The 18565-nt window shown below is 42.3% G+C and overlaps 1 protein-coding gene across 1 annotated transcript; it reads right to left on the reverse strand.

The window, feature by feature from the left end:
- Window positions 1-65: 65 nt before the first annotated feature.
- rgn (regucalcin) lies at window positions 66-16957 on the reverse strand. Its single transcript, XM_041782167.1, has 8 exons — window positions 16892-16957; window positions 11930-12114; window positions 11242-11424; window positions 6798-6898; window positions 6265-6379; window positions 2125-2256; window positions 1199-1353; window positions 66-300 (listed from the first exon to the last, which is right to left on the reverse strand). Exons 2-8 carry the CDS (start codon window positions 12093-12095, stop codon window positions 250-252), a joined length of 903 nt encoding a protein of 300 aa, XP_041638101.1. The 5' UTR covers window positions 12096-12114; window positions 16892-16957; the 3' UTR covers window positions 66-249.
- Window positions 16958-18565: the final 1608 nt, after the last annotated feature.

Raw genomic sequence — 18565 nt, forward strand, 5'->3', positions numbered from 1 at the left:
TTCTATCAGCTGTGGTGGTATTTGTTTGTTTGTTGTGGTTTTTCTGTAAATAAAAATACCGATGATGATGATGATGATGATGAAGACTGACTTTATTTAAGATTAATGAACATTTTTAAGTATCAGTATTTTTACTGATTGGTTATTTCCTAATTATTGATCATTAATGAAAACTAATGGTAATTAGAGTGCTCAAAGTCTCTGAATAGGTGAACTGTGCAGTGATTGGCTGCTTCAACTTCCTGGAGTTCATCCAGAAAAAAGACATGGTGGACGACCTTTGACCCCAAGTCCTGTCACCTGAAAACACAAGCAGGTCGTGATCAGTGGTGAAGAAATGAGTAGAGTTGAGTCTGATTTAAAACTGCAGTCTACAAATATGATTGACCTACAGATGATCTACAGAGGACCTATGATTGACCTACAGATGATCTACAGAGGACCTATGATTGACCTACAGACAATCTACAGAGGACCTATGATTGACCTACAGACGATCTACAGAGGACCTATGATTGACCTACAGATGATCTACAGAGGACCTATGATTGACCTACAGATGATCTACAAAGGACCTATGATTGACCTACAGACGATCTACAGAGGACCTATGATTGACCTACAGATGATCTACAGAGGACCTATGATTGACCTACAGATGATCTACAGAGGACCTATGATTGACCTACAGACAATCTACAGAGGACCTATGATTGACCTACAGACGATCTACAGAGGACCTATGATTGACCTACAGATGATCTACAGAGGACCTATGATTGACCTACAGATGATCTACAGAGGACCTATGATTGACCTACAGATGATCTACAGAGGACCTATGATTGACCTACAGATGATCTACAGAGGACCTATGATTGACCTACAGATGATCTACAAAGGACCTATGATTGACCTACAGACGATCTACAGAGGACCTATGATTGACCTACAGATGATCTACAGAGGACCTATGATTGACCTACAGACGATCTACAGAGGACCTATGATTGACCTACAGACGATCTACAGAGGACCTATGATTGACCTACAGACGATCTACAGAGGACCTATGATTGACCTACAGACGATCTACAAAGGACCTATGATTGACCTACAGATGATTTAGGATTACAGAGGTCCTACCAGAACAATTTTAGGCTGCAGGTTTTAAAGGGTCACTTCATTTCAGCCTCACCTTGAAGGTGTGTCCCGCCTCCATCTGCTGTCTCATCTCTGACTGGTCAAGGCCAAGACTGGCAGAGGTCACATAAAGGTCAGAGAAATCCGGACCACCAAAACAACAGGAAGTGGTTTTCATGGCAGGGAGAGACACAGAGCGCAGCCGCACACCTGACCACAGAGAGAATGTTAGACCACACCTGACCACAGAGAGAATGTTAGACCACACCTGACCACAGAGAGAATGTTAGACCACACCTGACCACAGAGAGAATGTTAGACCACACCTGACCACAGAGAGGATGTTAGACCACACCTGACCACAGAGAGAATGTTTGACCACACCTGACCACAGAGAGAATGTTAGACCACACCTGACCACAGAGAGAATGTTAGACCACACCTGACCACAGAGAGGATGTTAGACCACACCTGACCACAGAGAGAATGTTTGACCACACCTGACCACAGAGAGAATGTTAGACCACACCTGACCACAGAGAGAATGTTAGACCACACCTGACCACAGAGAGAATGTTAGACCACACCTGACCACAGAGAGAATGTTAGACCACACCTGACCACAGAGAGAATGTTAGACCACACCTGACCACAGAGAGAATGTTAGACCACACCTGACCACAGAGAGGATGTTAGACCACACCTGACCACAGAGAGAATGTTTGACCACACCTGACCACAGAGAGAATGTTTGACCACACCTGACCACAGAGAGAATGTTTGACCACACCTGACCACAGAGAGAATGTTAGACCACACCTGACCACAGAGAGAATGTTTGACCACACCTGACCACAGAGAGAATGTTAGACCACACCTGACCACAGAGAGAATGTTTGACCACACCTGACCACAGAGAGAATGTTAGACCATACCTGACCACAGAGAATGTTTGACCCTCAGGTCTTGTTCTGTTCCTACCTGTTGCTGGGTCAATGTTGATCACACGCCCACCGTTATAACATGCGACCCACAAATGACCTTCTACATCAATTGTCATCCCGTCAGGGAGCCCCTCCCCTTCTTCCATCCGATACACCACACGACGGTTACCTAGGCAACACAACCACAGTATTGCACCAACAAACAGATGCAAAAAAGAGGTTGTTAAAGAGAATGATAATGAATACAAAAATACACACTGATAGAAATGAAAGACACAGGTGATTTATTTATTAATTTATTTATTAGTCACATCTTAAATTATACTTGATAATAAACAGTACTTGGACATAATGGTGAGAGAGTCTCTTGCACTTCAGCCCCTCCACTAGTGGAGGTCGGTGCTCACAGAAGGACCAGCAACAAACAGAGGTGTTTCAGTGGGTAAACCAGGTAAACCCAATGAAAAAACTGGAGCACATGAATCACTTGATGACGTTTAATCAGGTGCAGAGGACTAACGTTTCGATGCGCACTGCGTCTTCATCAGAGTCAAACCAGGTTTTTTCATTGGGTTTACCTGGTTTACCCACTGAAACACCTCTGTTTAGTACTTGGACATACTTTGTGCAGGTGATTTAAGTAAACCTGAGTTCGGCTTGTACTTAAAATCACCATGTCATGTATTGATCACTACAATAGATGAAATGATTAAAAATAAAAGAGAAAGACAGGAAAGAGCAGTAGTGCATGATTAAAAGACATTGAAGTTCCATTACTGAAGTGTGAACACTGATCTAGTCAGCTGTCATTACATATAGATATTAAACATTTATACACAGATTATCTGTATATATATGTACATATAAATAACCCTAACCTTTTAGACTCATGTTAGCCGTTAGCTTTTGTCCTCTGTGCTAGCTGCTAGGCTTCAGTTACTCGCTGGCATAGGCTGACTGGTGGACAGGGGAGGCATAGAATATAACACACTGTACATATCAATACACTAATAATACACACTATTACACACTTAAAACACACTTATTCTGACTAACAGATTAGACTAAAGAGTAGCTAGAGATATAGACAGACAGAGGCTGGGTCTGAAATGGATCCACTCTATAGTCCACTACATGCTGCTCACTATAGAGTGGATCGGGACCAGAGACTGTAGAGAGAACTGGACCAACCCCATGTGACGTCAGCCGTCTGCTTACAATAGGCGGACTCAAACGGCTCTTGAGCCAATCTGCGAGGCTTCCATGTTGAAATCGTGGTCTCAACCAAACTTTGGATTACCTAATGGCCCGCCCATTAAGCGCGACTTCCTGTCAGCTAGCTAGCTAGCATTCTGGTTGACAGACACGTAGCCCCTGCCTGTCGAGCTATCTGTCAATCAAATGAGATGTGCCAATCAGCGTGAAGTGAGGTTAATCCTAAATATAATCTAAACTGTTATGGTACAAAAAAATTCACCGGACTGGCCGTAAGGTGAAAGAACATGAAGACATAAGCTAATGACACATGTTTGGTATTTTTGAACCAGGCTGTGAACCAGTTTATTTCTAGTGTTAAACCAGGCTGTAAACCAGTTTATTTCTAGTGTTAAACCAGGCTGTGAACCAGTTTATTTCTAGTGTTAAACCAGGCTGTGAACCAGTTTATTTCTAGTGTTAAACCAGGCTGTGAACCAGTTTATTTCTAGTGTTAAACCAGGCTGTAAACCAGTTTATTTCTAGTGTTAAACCAGGCTGTGAACCAGTTTATTTCTAGTGTTAAACCAGGCTGTAAACCAGTTTATTTCTAGTGTTAAACCAGGCTGTAAACCAGTTTATTTCTAGTGTTAAACCAGGCTGTGAACCAGTTTATTTCTAGTGTTAAACCAGACTGTAAACCAGTTTATTTCTAGTGTTAAACCAGGCTGTGAACCAGTTTATTTCTAGTGTTAAACCAGGCTGTGAACCAGTTTATTTCTAGTGTTAAACCAGGCTGTGAACCAGTTTATTTCTAGTGTTAAACCAGGCTGTGAACCAGTTTATTTCTAGTGTTAAACCAGGCTGTGAACCAGTTTATTTCTAGTGTTAAACCAGGCTGTGAACCAGTTTATTTCTAGTGTTAAACCAGGCTGTGAACCAGTTTATTTCTAGTGTTAAACCAGGCTGTAAACCAGTTTATTTCTAGTGTTAAACCAGGCTGTGAACCAGTTTATTTCTAGTGTTAAACCAGGCTGTGAACCAGTTTATTTCTAGTGTTAAACCAGGCTGTAAACCAGTTTATTTCTAGTGTTAAACCAGGCTGTGAACCAGTTTATTTCTAGTGTTAAACCAGGCTGTAAACCAGTTTATTTCTAGGATAAAACCAGGCTGTAAACCAGTTTATTTCGAGGATAAAACCAGGCTGTACACCAGTTTATTTCTAGGGTAAAACCAGGCTGTAAACCAGTTTATTTCTAGGGTAAAACCAGGCTGTAAACCAGTTTATTTCTAGGGTAAAACCAGGCTGTAAACTAGTTTATTTCTAGGATAAAACCAGACTGTAAACCAGTTTATTTCTAGGCTTAAACCAGGCTGTAAACCAGTTTATTTCGAGGATAAAACCAGGCTGTACACCAGTTTATTTCTAGGGTAAAACCAGGCTGTAAACCAGTTTATTTCTAGTGTTAAACCAGGCTGTAAACCAGTTTATTTCTAGTGTTAAACCAGGCTGTAAACCAGTTTATTTCTAGTGTTAAACCAGGCTGTAAACCAGTTTATTTCTAGTGTTAAACCAGGCTGTAAACCAGTTTATTTCTAGTGTTAAACCAGGCTGTAAACCAGTTTATTTCTAGTGTTAAACCAGGCTGTAAACCAGTTTATTTCTAGTGTTAAACCAGGCTGTAAACCAGTTTATTTCTAGGATAAAACCAGGCTGTAAACCAGTTTATTTCTAGGGTAAAACCAGGCTGTAAACTAGTTTATTTCTAGGATAAAACCAGGCTGTACACCAGTTTATTTCTAGTGTTAAACCAGGCTGTAAACCAGTTTATTTCTAGGGTAAAACCAGGCTGTAAACCAGTTTATTTCTAGGGTAAAACCAGGCTGTAAACCAGTTTATTTCTAGGGTAAAACCAGGCTGTAAACTAGTTTATTTCTAGGATAAAACCAGGCTGTGAACCAGTTTATTTCTAGTGTTAAACCAGGCTGTAAACCAGTTTATTTCTAGTGTTAAACCAGGCTGTAAACCAGTTTATTTCTAGTGTTAAACCAGGCTGTAAACCAGTTTATTTCTAGTGTTAAACCAGGCTGTGAACCAGTTTATTTCTAGTGTTAAACCAGGCTGTGAACCAGTTTATTTCTAGTGTTAAACCAGGCTGTGAACCAGTTTATTTCTAGTGTTAAACCAGGCTGTGAACCAGTTTATTTCTAGTGTTAAACCAGGCTGTAAACCAGTTTATTTCTAGGGTAAAACCAGGCTGTAAACCAGTTTAGTTCTAGTGTTAAACCAGGCTGTAAACCAGTTTAGTTCTAGTGTAAACCAGGCTGTAAACCAGTTTAGTTCTAGTGTAAACCAGGCTGTAAACCAGTTTAGTTCTAGTGTAAACCAGGCTGTAAACCAGTTTATTTCTAGGGTAAAACCAGGCTGTAAACCAGTTTATTTCTAGTGTAAAACCAGGCTGTAAACCAGTTTATTTCTAGGGTAAAAACTAGGCTGTAAACCAGTTTATTTCTACAGTAAAACCAGGCTGTAAACCAGTTTATTTCTAGGGTAAAAACCAGGCTGTAAACCAGTTTATTTCTAGGGTAAAAACTAGGCTGTGAACCAGTTTATTTCTAGGGTAAAACCAGGCTGTAAACCAGTTTATTTCTAGGGTAAAACCAGGCTGTAAACCAGTTTATTTCTAGGGTAAAAACCAGGCTGTAAACCAGTTTATTTCTAGGGTAAAAACCAGGCTGTAAACCAGTTTATTTCTAGCGTAAAAACCAGGTTGTTTAACAGGTGTCCAGACGAGACTATTGGTGTTCCTGCAGCCAGCCTCAAGTGGATACTCGCGGTATTGCAATTTTTTTGCACTTCTGCATTGGCTTCATTTTTCAGGACTGGAGGTTGCCGCTTGATAGGGAGGGAACGAGTGAGTGGTTTCAGACACAGCCATAGACTTACAGACACTATACACTGTTAAGATAACATCATGGTTACCTAGGTGACCTGTGATGATGTCATAGTCAAATGCATCAACGGTCAGTGCCAAACTGTCGATGTAAAAGAATGTTTTCTGATCCAACGACCAGTCCATCCCGTTAGAGATGTCAACCTGGAGACACACAAAGGTCAAAGGTCAGTCTGTCGACCCGGAGATACACGAAGGTCAAAGGTCAGTCTTAGGGGTGTTAAAGCTGTGTCCCCATCAGGAAGAAATTAAAGAGTACAGCAGTCTAGAAACATTTCAGAGTGGCATCAACCAGGAAGGGGCGCTTTAAGCAGAACTAAAATGTAATTTTTCATCATTTATCATCAGACTCATTGTCTGCAACCATCCAATCAGGAAGAACCCATACCCAACCCTGTTATCACTCACTGGATAATTGGACGGTAGGGTTGGTTAGACCACGCCCCCTGTTTTAATAAAAAGAACGGTGTCATCAACATGCACTATTAGAGGGAAACTTCAAGAAAGAAGACAAAGAATAGACAGATGACCATGTCTCAACCACATGGTCATCACACGTTACCTGGCTCAGGTGTTTGTTCACAGTGAGGTCAGACGTCACGGAGAAAAGAGACCCTTGTTTGCGTTCCAGCTCAGTTGGTCTCACCTCCCTGGCCATGGTACCTGAGACACAACACACAGTTACCATGGAGACGCTGCTCAGACACCTAGTTACGATGGAGACACTGCTCAGACACACAGAAAACATGGAGACTCCGCTCAGACATACAGATACCATGGAGACACCGCTCAGACACACAGTTGCCATGGAAACACCGCTCACACACACAGTTACCATGGAGACACTGCTCAGACACATAGCTACCATGGAGACACCTCTCAGACACACAGTTACCATGGAAACACCGCTCACACACACAGTTACCATGGAGACACCGCTCAGACACATAGCTACCATGGAGACACCTCTCAGACACACAGTTACCATGGAAACACCGCTCACACACACAGTTACCATGGAAACACCGCTCACACACACAGTTACCATGGAGACACCGCTCAGACACACAGCTACCATGGAGACACTGCTCAGACACACAGATACCATGGAGACACTGCTCACACACACAGTTACCATGGAGTCACCGCTCAGACACACAGCTACCATGGACACACCGCTCAGACACACAGATACCATGGAGACACTGCTCAGACACACAGATACCATGGAAACACCGCTCAGACACACATATACCATGGAGACACTGCTCAGACACATAGCTACCATGGAGACACCGCTCACACACACAGTTACCATGGAGACACCGCTCAGACACACAGCTACCATGGAGACACCGCTCAGACACACAGATACCATGGAGACACCGCTCAGACACACAGTTACCATGGAAACACCGCTCACACACACAGTTACCATGGAGTCACCGCTCAGACACACAGCTACCATGGAGACACTGCTCAGACACACAGTTACCATGGAGACACCGCTCACACACACAGTTACCATGGAGACACCGCTCAGACACATAGCTACCATGGAGACACCGCTCAGACACACAGTTGCCATGGAAACACCGCTCACACACAGTTACCATGGAGACACCTCTCAGACACACAGTTACCATGGAGACACCGCTCAGACACATAGCTACCATGGAGACACTGCTCAGACACACAGATACCATGGAGACACCGCTCAGACACACAGCTACCATGGAGACACCGCTCAGACACACAGATACCATGGAGACACTGCTCAGACACACAGTTACCATGGAAACACCGCTCAGACACACAGTTACCATGGAGTCACCGCTCAGACACACAGCTACCATGGAGACACCGCTCAGACACACAGATACCATGGAGACACCGCTCAGACACACAGCTACCATGGAGACACCGCTCAGACACACAGATACCATGGAGACACTGCTCAGACACATAGCTACCATGGAGACACCGCTCACACACACAGTTACCATGGAGACACCGCTCAGACACATAGCTACCATGGAGACACCGCTCAGACATACAGTTGCCATGGAAACACCGCTCACACACAGTTACCATGGAGACACCTCTCAGACACACAGTTACCATGGAGACACCGCTCAGACACACAGTTACCATGGAGACACTGCTCAGACACACAGCTACCATGGAGACACCGCTCAGACACACAGATACCATGGAAACACCGCTCAGACACACAGATACCATGGAAACACCGCTCAGACACACAGATACCATGGAAACACCGCTCACACACACAGTTACCATGGAGACACCGCTCAGACACACAGTTACCATGGAGACACCGCCTACACATACAGTTACCATGGAGACACCGCTCAGACACACAGTTACCATGGAGACACCGCTCAGACACACAGCTACCATGGATACAACGCTCAGACATACAGTTACCATGGAGACACCGCTCAGACACACAGTTACCATGGAGACACCGCTCAGACACACAGATACCATGGAGACACCGCTCAGACACACAGATACCATGGAGACACCGCTCAGACACACAGTTACCATGGAGACACCGCTCAGACACACAGATACCATGGAGACACCGCTCAGACACACAGCTACCATGGAGACAACGCTCAGACATACAGTTACCATGGAGACACCGCTCAGACACACAGTTACCATGGAGACACTGCTCAGACACACAGATACCATGGAGACACTGCTCAGACACACAGTTACCATGGAAACACCGCTCACACACACAGTTACCATGGAGACACCGCTCAGACACACAGCTACCATGGAGACAACGCTCAGACATACAGTTACCATGGAGACACCGCTCAGACACACAGTTACCATGGAGACACCGCTCAGACACACAGATACCATGGAGACACCGCTCAGACACACAGCTACCATGGAGACACCGCTCAGACACACAGCTACCATGGAGACACCGCTCAGACACATAGCTACCATGGAGACACCGCTCAGACACACAGTTACCATGGAAACACCGCTCACACACACAGTTACCATGGAGACACCGCTCAGACACACAGCTACCATGGAGACACCGCCTACACATACAGTTACCATGGAGACACCGCTCAGACACACAGTTACCATGGAGACACCGCTCAGACACACAGATACCATGGAGACACCGCTCAGACATACAGTTACCATGGAGACACCGCTCAGACACATAGCTACCATGGAGACACCGCTCAGACACATAGCTACCATGGAGACACCGCTCAGACACACAGTTACCATGGAGACACTGCTCAGACACACAGCTACCATGGAGACACCGCTCAGACACACAGATACCATGGAGACACTGCTCAGACACATAGCTACCATGGAGACACTGCTCAGACACACAGATACCATGGAAACACCGCTCAGACACACAGATACCATGGAGACACTGCTCAGACACATAGCTACCTTTGAGACACCGCTCACACACACAGTTACCATGGAGACACCGCTCAGACACATAGCTACCATGGAGACACCGCTCAGACACACAGTTGCCATGGAAACACCGCTCACACACAGTTACCATGGAGACACCTCTCAGACACACAGTTACCATGGAGACACCGCTCAGAGACATAGCTACCATGGAGACACCGCTCAGACACACAGTTACCATGGAAACACCGCTCACACACACAGTTACCATGGAGACACCGCTCAGACACACAGCTACCATGGAGACACCGCCTACACATACAGTTACCATGGAGACACCGCTCAGACACACAGTTACCATGGAGACACCGCTCAGACACACAGCTACCATGGAGACAACGCTCAGACATACAGTTACCATGGAGACACCGCTCAGACACACAGTTACCATGGAGACACCGCTCAGACACACAGATACCATGGAGACACCGCTCAGACACACAGATACCATGGAGACACCGCTCAGACACACAGTTACCATGGAGACACCGCTCAGACACACAGATACCATGGAGACACCGCTCAGACACACAGCTACCATGGAGACAACGCTCAGACATACAGTTACCATGGAGACACCGCTCAGACACACAGTTACCATGGAGACACCGCTCAGACACACAGATACCATGGAGAGACACCGCTCAGACACACAGCTACCATGGAGACACTGCTCAGACACACAGTTACCATGGAAACACCGCTCACACACACAGTTACCATGGAAACACCGCTCAGACACACAGTTACCATGGAGACACCGCTCAGACACACAGATACCATGGAGAGACACCGCTCAGACACACAGCTACCATGGAGACACTGCTCAGACACACAGATACCATGGAGACACTGCTCAGACACACAGTTACCATGGAAACACCGCTCACACACACAGTTACCATGGAGACACCGCTCAGACACACAGCTACCATGGAGACAACGCTCAGACATACAGTTACCATGGAGACACCGCTCAGACACACAGTTACCATGGAGACACCGCTCAGACACACAGATACCATGGAGACACCGCTCAGACACACAGATACCATGGAGACACCGCTCAGACACACAGTTACCATGGAGACACCGCTCAGACACACAGCTACCATGGAGACACCGCTCAGACACACAGTTACCATGGAGACACCGCTCAGACACACAGTTACCATGGAGACACCGCTCAGACATACAGTTACCATGGAGACACCGCTCAGACACACAGTTACCATGGAGACACCGCTCAGACACACAGATACCATGGAGAGACACCGCTCAGACACACAGCTACCATGGAGACACCGCTCAGACACACAGATACCATGGAGACACCGCTCAGACACACAGATACCATGGAGACACCGCTCACACACACAGATACCATGGAGACACTGCTCAGACACACAGTTACCATGGAGACACCGCTCAGACACACAGATACCATGGAGACACTGCTCAGACACACAGATACCATGGAGACGCCGCTCAGACAACTGACTGACCTGCCAGCAGGCGTCCGACTGGGTCGACCTTCCCGTCGTTCAGGCGATTGTTTGGTTTGTCCTCGTCTACCTCCAGCAGTGATGTCATCGCCTGAGTTGACCAATCAACAGCCACGAAACATCGACCAACTCCAGCGATGTAACCGCCACATCGGCGAGGGACAGCGAAGCCGACCATGTCACCTGGAGAGGGTCAGACATATCCAAGGTTAAACTTCAGTGTGATGTCACTTCCTGCTTCTTTAAAATACGCAATTATAGATTTGATTAAAAAAAAAATTATACATTTTGTAAACATTAAATATTGTGAAAAAGGATTATCATAGATGAACATAGGATCAAAACAGGATTATTATAGGATTTTTATTATATAGGATCTATTATATTATTATTATCATTATATATTATCATTACTATTATAGTATCATTACAGGATTATTATTATATAGGATCTATTATATTATTATTATCATTATATATTATCATTACTATTATAGTATCATTACAGGATTATTATAGGAATATTTGGTTTTAAGATCGTTTGTCTGTTTCTTTTTGTAACGTCCTTGTTCTGCCTCTCCCGTCATAAATGCCGTTCTACTGAAGGTAAAAACTCAACACTTTCTGAATAAACTCCTCTGATTGGTCATTAATTTTGTGTCTGTTTGCTGTGTGCTGATTGGCTCACTGGTCTCCACGGACTGGATCTGATTGGTCGATGGGCTCCAGCGGTGGATCTTCTTTCCAACGATGTCGACAAACAGCAGCGTTTGCTCCGACTCCTCCCACACCGGCCCTTCACCAATGAGAGCACCCACCTTCACCACGCTCTCTACTTTAACTGATGACATCATCACCTCTCTGAACCAATCACTGCACAGAAAAAAAAGGTCCAATTAAAGGTTGACAAATAGACAATCACTTCATTATAATTCAATATAAATTAATGTATAAATCAATAATTAACAACAATAATTAATTCGTGAACAAAAAATAATCAAATAAAAAAACGGTTAATCTAAGGAGACCCCTTCACGTCCAGGACCCTCAGGAGACCCCTTCACCTCCAGGACCCTCAGGAGACCCCTTCACCTCCAGGACTCTCAGGAGACCCGTTCACCTCTAGGACTCTCAGGAGACCTGTTCACCTCCAGGACTCTGAGGAGACCCCTTCACCTCCAGGACTCTCAGGAGACCCCTTCACCTCCAGGACTCTGAGGAGACCTGTTCACCTCCAGGACTCTGAGGAGACCCCTTCACCTCCAGGACTCTGAGGAGACCTGTTCACCTCCAGGACTCTCAGGAGACCCCTTCACCTCCAGGACTCTGAGGAGACCTGTTCACCTCCAGGACTCTGAGGAGACCTGTTCACCTCCAGGACTCTGAGGAGACCTGTTCACCTCCAGGACTCTGAGGAGACCTGTTCACCTCCAGGACTCTGAGGAGACCCCTTCACCTCCAGGACTCTGAGGAGACCTGTTCACCTCCAGGACTCTGAGGAGACCTGTTCACCTCCAGGACTCTCAGGAGACCCCTTCACCTCCAGGACTCTCAGGAGACCCCTTCACCTCCAGGACTCTGAGGAGACCTGTTTACCTCCAGGACTCTCAGGAGACCCCTTCACCTCCAGGACTCTGAGGAGACCTGTACACCTCCAGGACTCTGAGGAGACCTGTTCACCTCCAGGACTCTCAGGAGACCTATTCACCTCCAGGACTCTGAGGAGACCTGTTCACCTCCAGGACTCTCAGGAGACCCCTTCACCTCCAGGACTCTCAGGAGATCCGTTCTCCTCCAGCACGTTGACTGGACCACCAACTTTGAGCATGCTCAGTGTGCCCCTTTTTTAGACTGTTTTTTTTTTTTATTTATTGGGTTAAGAGGAAATGATGTCCTCACATCAAGATCGTTTAAATACGAGTTATTCAAGTTCACTCTTCACACAATAATTCTGACTGATATTTATGTTTTTATTCATTAGTTTAAGGGTTTTGAGACTCAAACTGATTTAAGATTTATTAATGACTGAAATATTTTTTTAATTTATTAATTCATGTAAGATTTAGTTGTGACTCAGAACTATTTATTTATTTATCCATCTATTTATCAAAAATTTATTGATACCTATGAAATCTTTTTTTATTTAAGATTTACAATTGACCCTGAATTATCAATTTAAATTTATTTATTTAAAAAAAATTTTATTTATTATTTATCCCATTTTGATTTGTTGAACATTTATATTTATTATTTTTATTTATTTAGTTATTCATCCATTTAAGATTTTTATTTATTTATTTATCCATTTAAGATTTTTTATTTGTTATTTATTTATTCCTCTATGATTTTTTAAAATATTATTTATTTATATTTATTTATTTATTCATTTATCCATTTAAGATTTTTTTTATTTATTGTTTATTTATTCCTCTATGTTTTTTAAATATAATTATTTATGTATATTTATTTATTTATCCATTTAAGATTTTATTATTTATTCATTCCTTACAATGTCATTTAGCAGACGCTTTTCTCCAAAGCGACATACATTTGAGAGCAAGAACAACACAAGCAACGATCTAGACAAGAAGAAACAACACCAGTAAGTGCCATCAAGTGCTTCAGGTCCAATTGGACGCAAGTGCTGCCGTGTAGAGTTTAAGGCAGAGTACCTAAAATATACGTTGTTTATGTAGTTTTTTTTTTTTGTTTTTTTTTTTTTGTTTTTTGTTTTTTGTTTTTTATGTTTTTTTTTTTTGTTATTAGACAGCAACAATGAATCAAGGAAAATGTGGGATCACTAATCGCCATTCATTAGACTTCACAACAACTATTTACCAAGTACCAAGTGCTGGATCATTCCCAAAGAGCTGGGCAAAGAAATCCCAGAAGTAGAGCAGGACAGTGCGAGCTAACTATAGTTGGGAAACTCATTCAACCACTGGGGGCAGCAGTGGAGAATAGTCTGGCTGAGACTCAATCTACTACTGGGGACAACAGTAGAGAATTGCCTAGCTAAGTGCAAAGTGTTCTCTGAAGAGCTGGGTCTTTAGCCTTCTCTTGAAAGTAGACAGGGAGTCTGTAGATCGAATGGAGTTGGGTAATTCATTCCACCATTTAGGGACAACAGAGGAGAAGAGTCGAGCTAGTGACTTAGGAGCATGATGTGCTGGAAGTACCAGGTGCCTTTCGCTGGCTGAGCGTAGTGGGCGAGAAGGGGTGTAGACCTGGATGAGGGACTCCAGGTAAACAGGAGCAGTTTTAGTTACTGCTTTGTAAGCAATGATTAGAGTTTTGAATTTAATGCGAGCTGCAACTGGAAGCCAGTGTAGAGAGATTAAAAGAGGCGTGACATGAGCTCTCTTGGGTTGGTTGAAGACCAGACGTGCTGCTGCGTTCTGGATCAACTGCAGAGGTATAACTGTGCATGCAGGTAGGCCTGCCAGTAATGAGTTACAGTGGTCAATACGTGATATTATAAGAGCCTGTACCAGGAGTTGTGTAGCATGCTCTGTCAAGTAGGGTCTGATCCTCTTGATGTTGTAGAGGGCGAAACGGCAGGATCGAGCAATCGAGGCCACATGGAGCTTGAAGGTTAGCTGGTCATCAATCATGACACCCAGATTCCGGGCTGACTTAGTGGGCAAGAGATTATTTGATCCAAGCTGGATACTGATCTGCGGTTCCATAGTGGGACTGGCTGGGATGATAATGAGCTCCGTTTTGGGCAGGTTGAGCTGAAGGTGACGTTCCCTCATCCATTTAGAAATATCAGCAAGGCAGGATGAGATCCGAGCTGAGACAGTTGTGTCATCTGGTGGAAAGGACAGGAATAGCTGTGTGTCGTCTGCATAGCAGTGATAAGAAAAGCCATGGGAGCGGATGATTGCACCAAGTGAGGTGGTGTATATTGAGAAAAGTAGGGGACCAAGCACAGACCCTTGAGGCACCCCTGTTGATAAGCCATGCAGTTTAGACACTCCTCCCTTCCATGATACTCTAAAAGATCTCCCTGTGAGGTAGGACTTAAACCACTGTAGGGCAGATCCTGAGATACCAAGTGAAGAGAGTGTGGAGAGGAGGATTTGGTGGTTTACTGTGTCAAAGGCAGCAGACAGATCCAGCAGTAAGAGAACTGAGGACTGACCAGCTGCTCTGGCCAAGCGAAGTGATTCTGTTACCGACAAAAGTGCAGTTTCAGTAGAGTGGCCTCCTCTATGTTTTTTAAACATAATTATTTATTTTTATTTATTTGTTTATCCATTTAAGATTTATTTATTTATTTATTTATTCCCTTATGATTTTTTCAAACTTAATTATCTATGTATATTTATTTATTTGTTTATCCATTTAAGATTTATTTATTTATTTATTTATTCCCTTATGATTTTTTCAAACTTAATTATTTATGTATATTTATTTATTTATTTATCCATTTAAGATTTTATTATTTATTATTTATTTATTCCTCTATGATTTTTTTAAACATATTTATTAATATTCATTTATTTATTTATCCATTTAAGATTTTTTATTCATTATTTATTTATTCCTCTATGATTTTTTTTAAACATAATTATTTATTTATATTTATTTATTTATTTATTCCCTTGTGATTTTTTCAAACTTAATTATTTATGTATATTTATTTATTTATTTATCCATTTAAGATTTTATTATTTATTATTTATTTATTCCACTATGTTTTTTAAACATAATTATTTATTTTTATTTATTTATTTATCCATTTAAGATTTTTTTTATTATTTATTTATTCCTCTATGATTTTTCAAACATAATTATTTTTTTATATTTATTTATCTATCCATTCAAGATTTTTTTAAATATATTATCTATTTATTCCGCTATGATTTTTTGAAACACAATTATTTATTTATATTTATTTATTTATCCATTTAAGATTTCTTATTTATTTATTTATTATTTATTCATCCTGCTTTGATTTTTTAAACATAATTATTTATTTATATTTATTTCAAAGGTGTTTATCTCAGGTCAAAGGTCAGTATGGATGCATTCATAAACTCATATACTGACCAATCAGAGAGCATTTTTGTTCACATCATAGGTTTTGGACTCCCACGTGAACATGGACTGAACTGGGCCCTGATCTGGACCAGATGAGCCTGACTGCTCTGATGAACTGCAGTGTTTTAGTCACTGTTAGTTTATTACCCATCATGCCTCTCTCAAACAGCTGATCTCCATCAGAGGAGAGGATGAATCCTGTTTGGATAAATGCTCCTGTGTGGGACTGAGGGGGTCACGTGGTGTCTCCAGGGATCAGAGGTCAAAGTTTAAACTCATGTGAGTGTTCATTCTTTCTGAGATCTCCAGCCAGTCTGTGTCCATGACGTTTCTCACCCCTGCCCTTATAAGGTCATTTAAACACCTGTGCTTTAATTAGCTGGTCAGTCACAGCACATGCGCAGAACTGGTCACTGATTTTTATTTGAAAATCTGTTAAACTTTAACTGCAGACTCTTCTGACTCTCTATTCCCTCTAAACCTCGATCCCCAGACCCGCCAAACCCTGAACCCTGACCTCAGACGAGCACACCGAACACTGACGTCCCTAACAGACAGCTTCCGGTAAAAACAACAAACACACAAACCCTGAGAGACTCACCTGAGTCAGCTGATCAGTCTCACCGTCAAACTTAACAAACTTCTTCACTCGGAGCTGACGCTCCTCCCTCACGCTACGTGATGACGTCACAAAATACGACCAGATTTAAAGGCACAGAGCCGATTGATAAGATCAACCCATCCGGGTATTTTTCCCTTCCGATGCCCGCCCCGCCCCTTTCTGAGGATGAACGTTCAGTAAAATTGAATGGGAAGGATCATGAGTGCGTTTAAAGCTGAAGACCACTGCTATAGAAACCAGTACTGACATTATAACCACCATTATACTACATATATATATATATATAGCATAATTTATATTTACCATTTTATATGTAATACTGACATATAAATAACAAACATTTATATATATTATACCAGTATTATATACTGACATTATAACCACCATTATACCACATATATATATAGCATAATTTATATTTACCATTTTATATGTAATACTGACTTATAAATAACAAACATTTATATATATTATACCTGTATTATATACTGACATTATAACCACCATTATACTACATATATATATAGTATAATTTATATTTACCATTTTATATGTAATACTGACATAATATATAAATAACAAACATTTATATATTATACCAGTATTATATACTGACATTATAACCACCATTATACCACATATATATATATAGCATAATTTATATTTACCATTTTATATGTAATACTGACATATAAATAACAAACATTTATATATATTATACCAGTATTATATACTGACATTATAACCACCATTATACTACATATATATATAGTATAATTTATATTTACCATTTTATATGTAATACTGGTATAATATATAAATAACAAACATTTATATATATTATACCAGTATTATATACTGACATTATAATATATGTGTTCATTATATAAGATTTATATTTATAAATAACTGTGACAGTTAATTGATTATAGATTAGTGGATTATAAATTAGATGATTGATTCGTTTCTCATGTTGAACTGACAAATCAGGAGAATAGAGAGACAAACTTGAACTAAAATCCTTTACTGGATCCATCGACTGTAGAAAGAACTGGACCAACCCCGTGTGACGTCAGCCATCTGCTTACAATGGGCGGAGTAAAACGGCTTTTGAAGCCAATCCGTGGATGCTTCCATATTGAAATCGCGGTCTCAACCGAACTTTGTATCGGCCCGCCCCCTAAGCGCAACTTCCTGTCAGCCTGCTAGCTGGCATTCCGGTTGACAGGAACGGAGCCTCTGCCTGCCAAGCTATCTGTCAATCAAATGAGACACGCCAATCGTGAAGTGAGGTTTATCCAAAATATAATCCAAACGATCGTGGTACAAAAAGCACAATAAGACACTAGCTAATCAGACACGTTTGGTGTTTTGAACCAGGCTGTAAACCGGTTTATTTTGTGTCTCAAAACTGGCTGTTTAACATCTGTGCAGACGGAACTTCCGGTTTTCCTGCAGCCAGCCTCTAGTGGACAGTTGCGGTATAGCAATTTTTTGCACCTCCGCATTGGCTTCATTTTTTAGGACCGGAGGTTGCTGCTTGATTGGATCCTGGCAGACTCCTTAGACCGTCGCCCCCCTGTGACAGGAATGAGAACTACAGCAGTAATGGAGACTTCTGCACTCTGACAGATTCATTTGTGTTTATTCATT

Source organism: Cheilinus undulatus, linkage group 24, assembly GCF_018320785.1.
Source record: "Cheilinus undulatus linkage group 24, ASM1832078v1, whole genome shotgun sequence".
NCBI classification, from domain to species: Eukaryota; Metazoa; Chordata; class Actinopteri; order Labriformes; family Labridae; genus Cheilinus; species Cheilinus undulatus.

Bases quoted from the DNA above. Each gene is read 5' to 3' on its own strand.
- rgn (XM_041782167.1), bottom strand. From the start codon at position 12,095: ATGATGTCATCAGTTAAAGTAGAGAGCGTGGTGAAGGTGGGTGCTCTC. The intron at 11,425-11,929 runs GTGAGCCAATCA...GACCCTCTCCAG, and splicing joins GATCCAGTCCGTGGAGACCA to GTGACATGGTCGGCTTCGCT. The intron at 301-1,198 runs GTGAGGCTGAAA...TTGTGTTTTCAG, and splicing joins AGGCGGGACACACCTTCAAG to GTGACAGGACTTGGGGTCAA.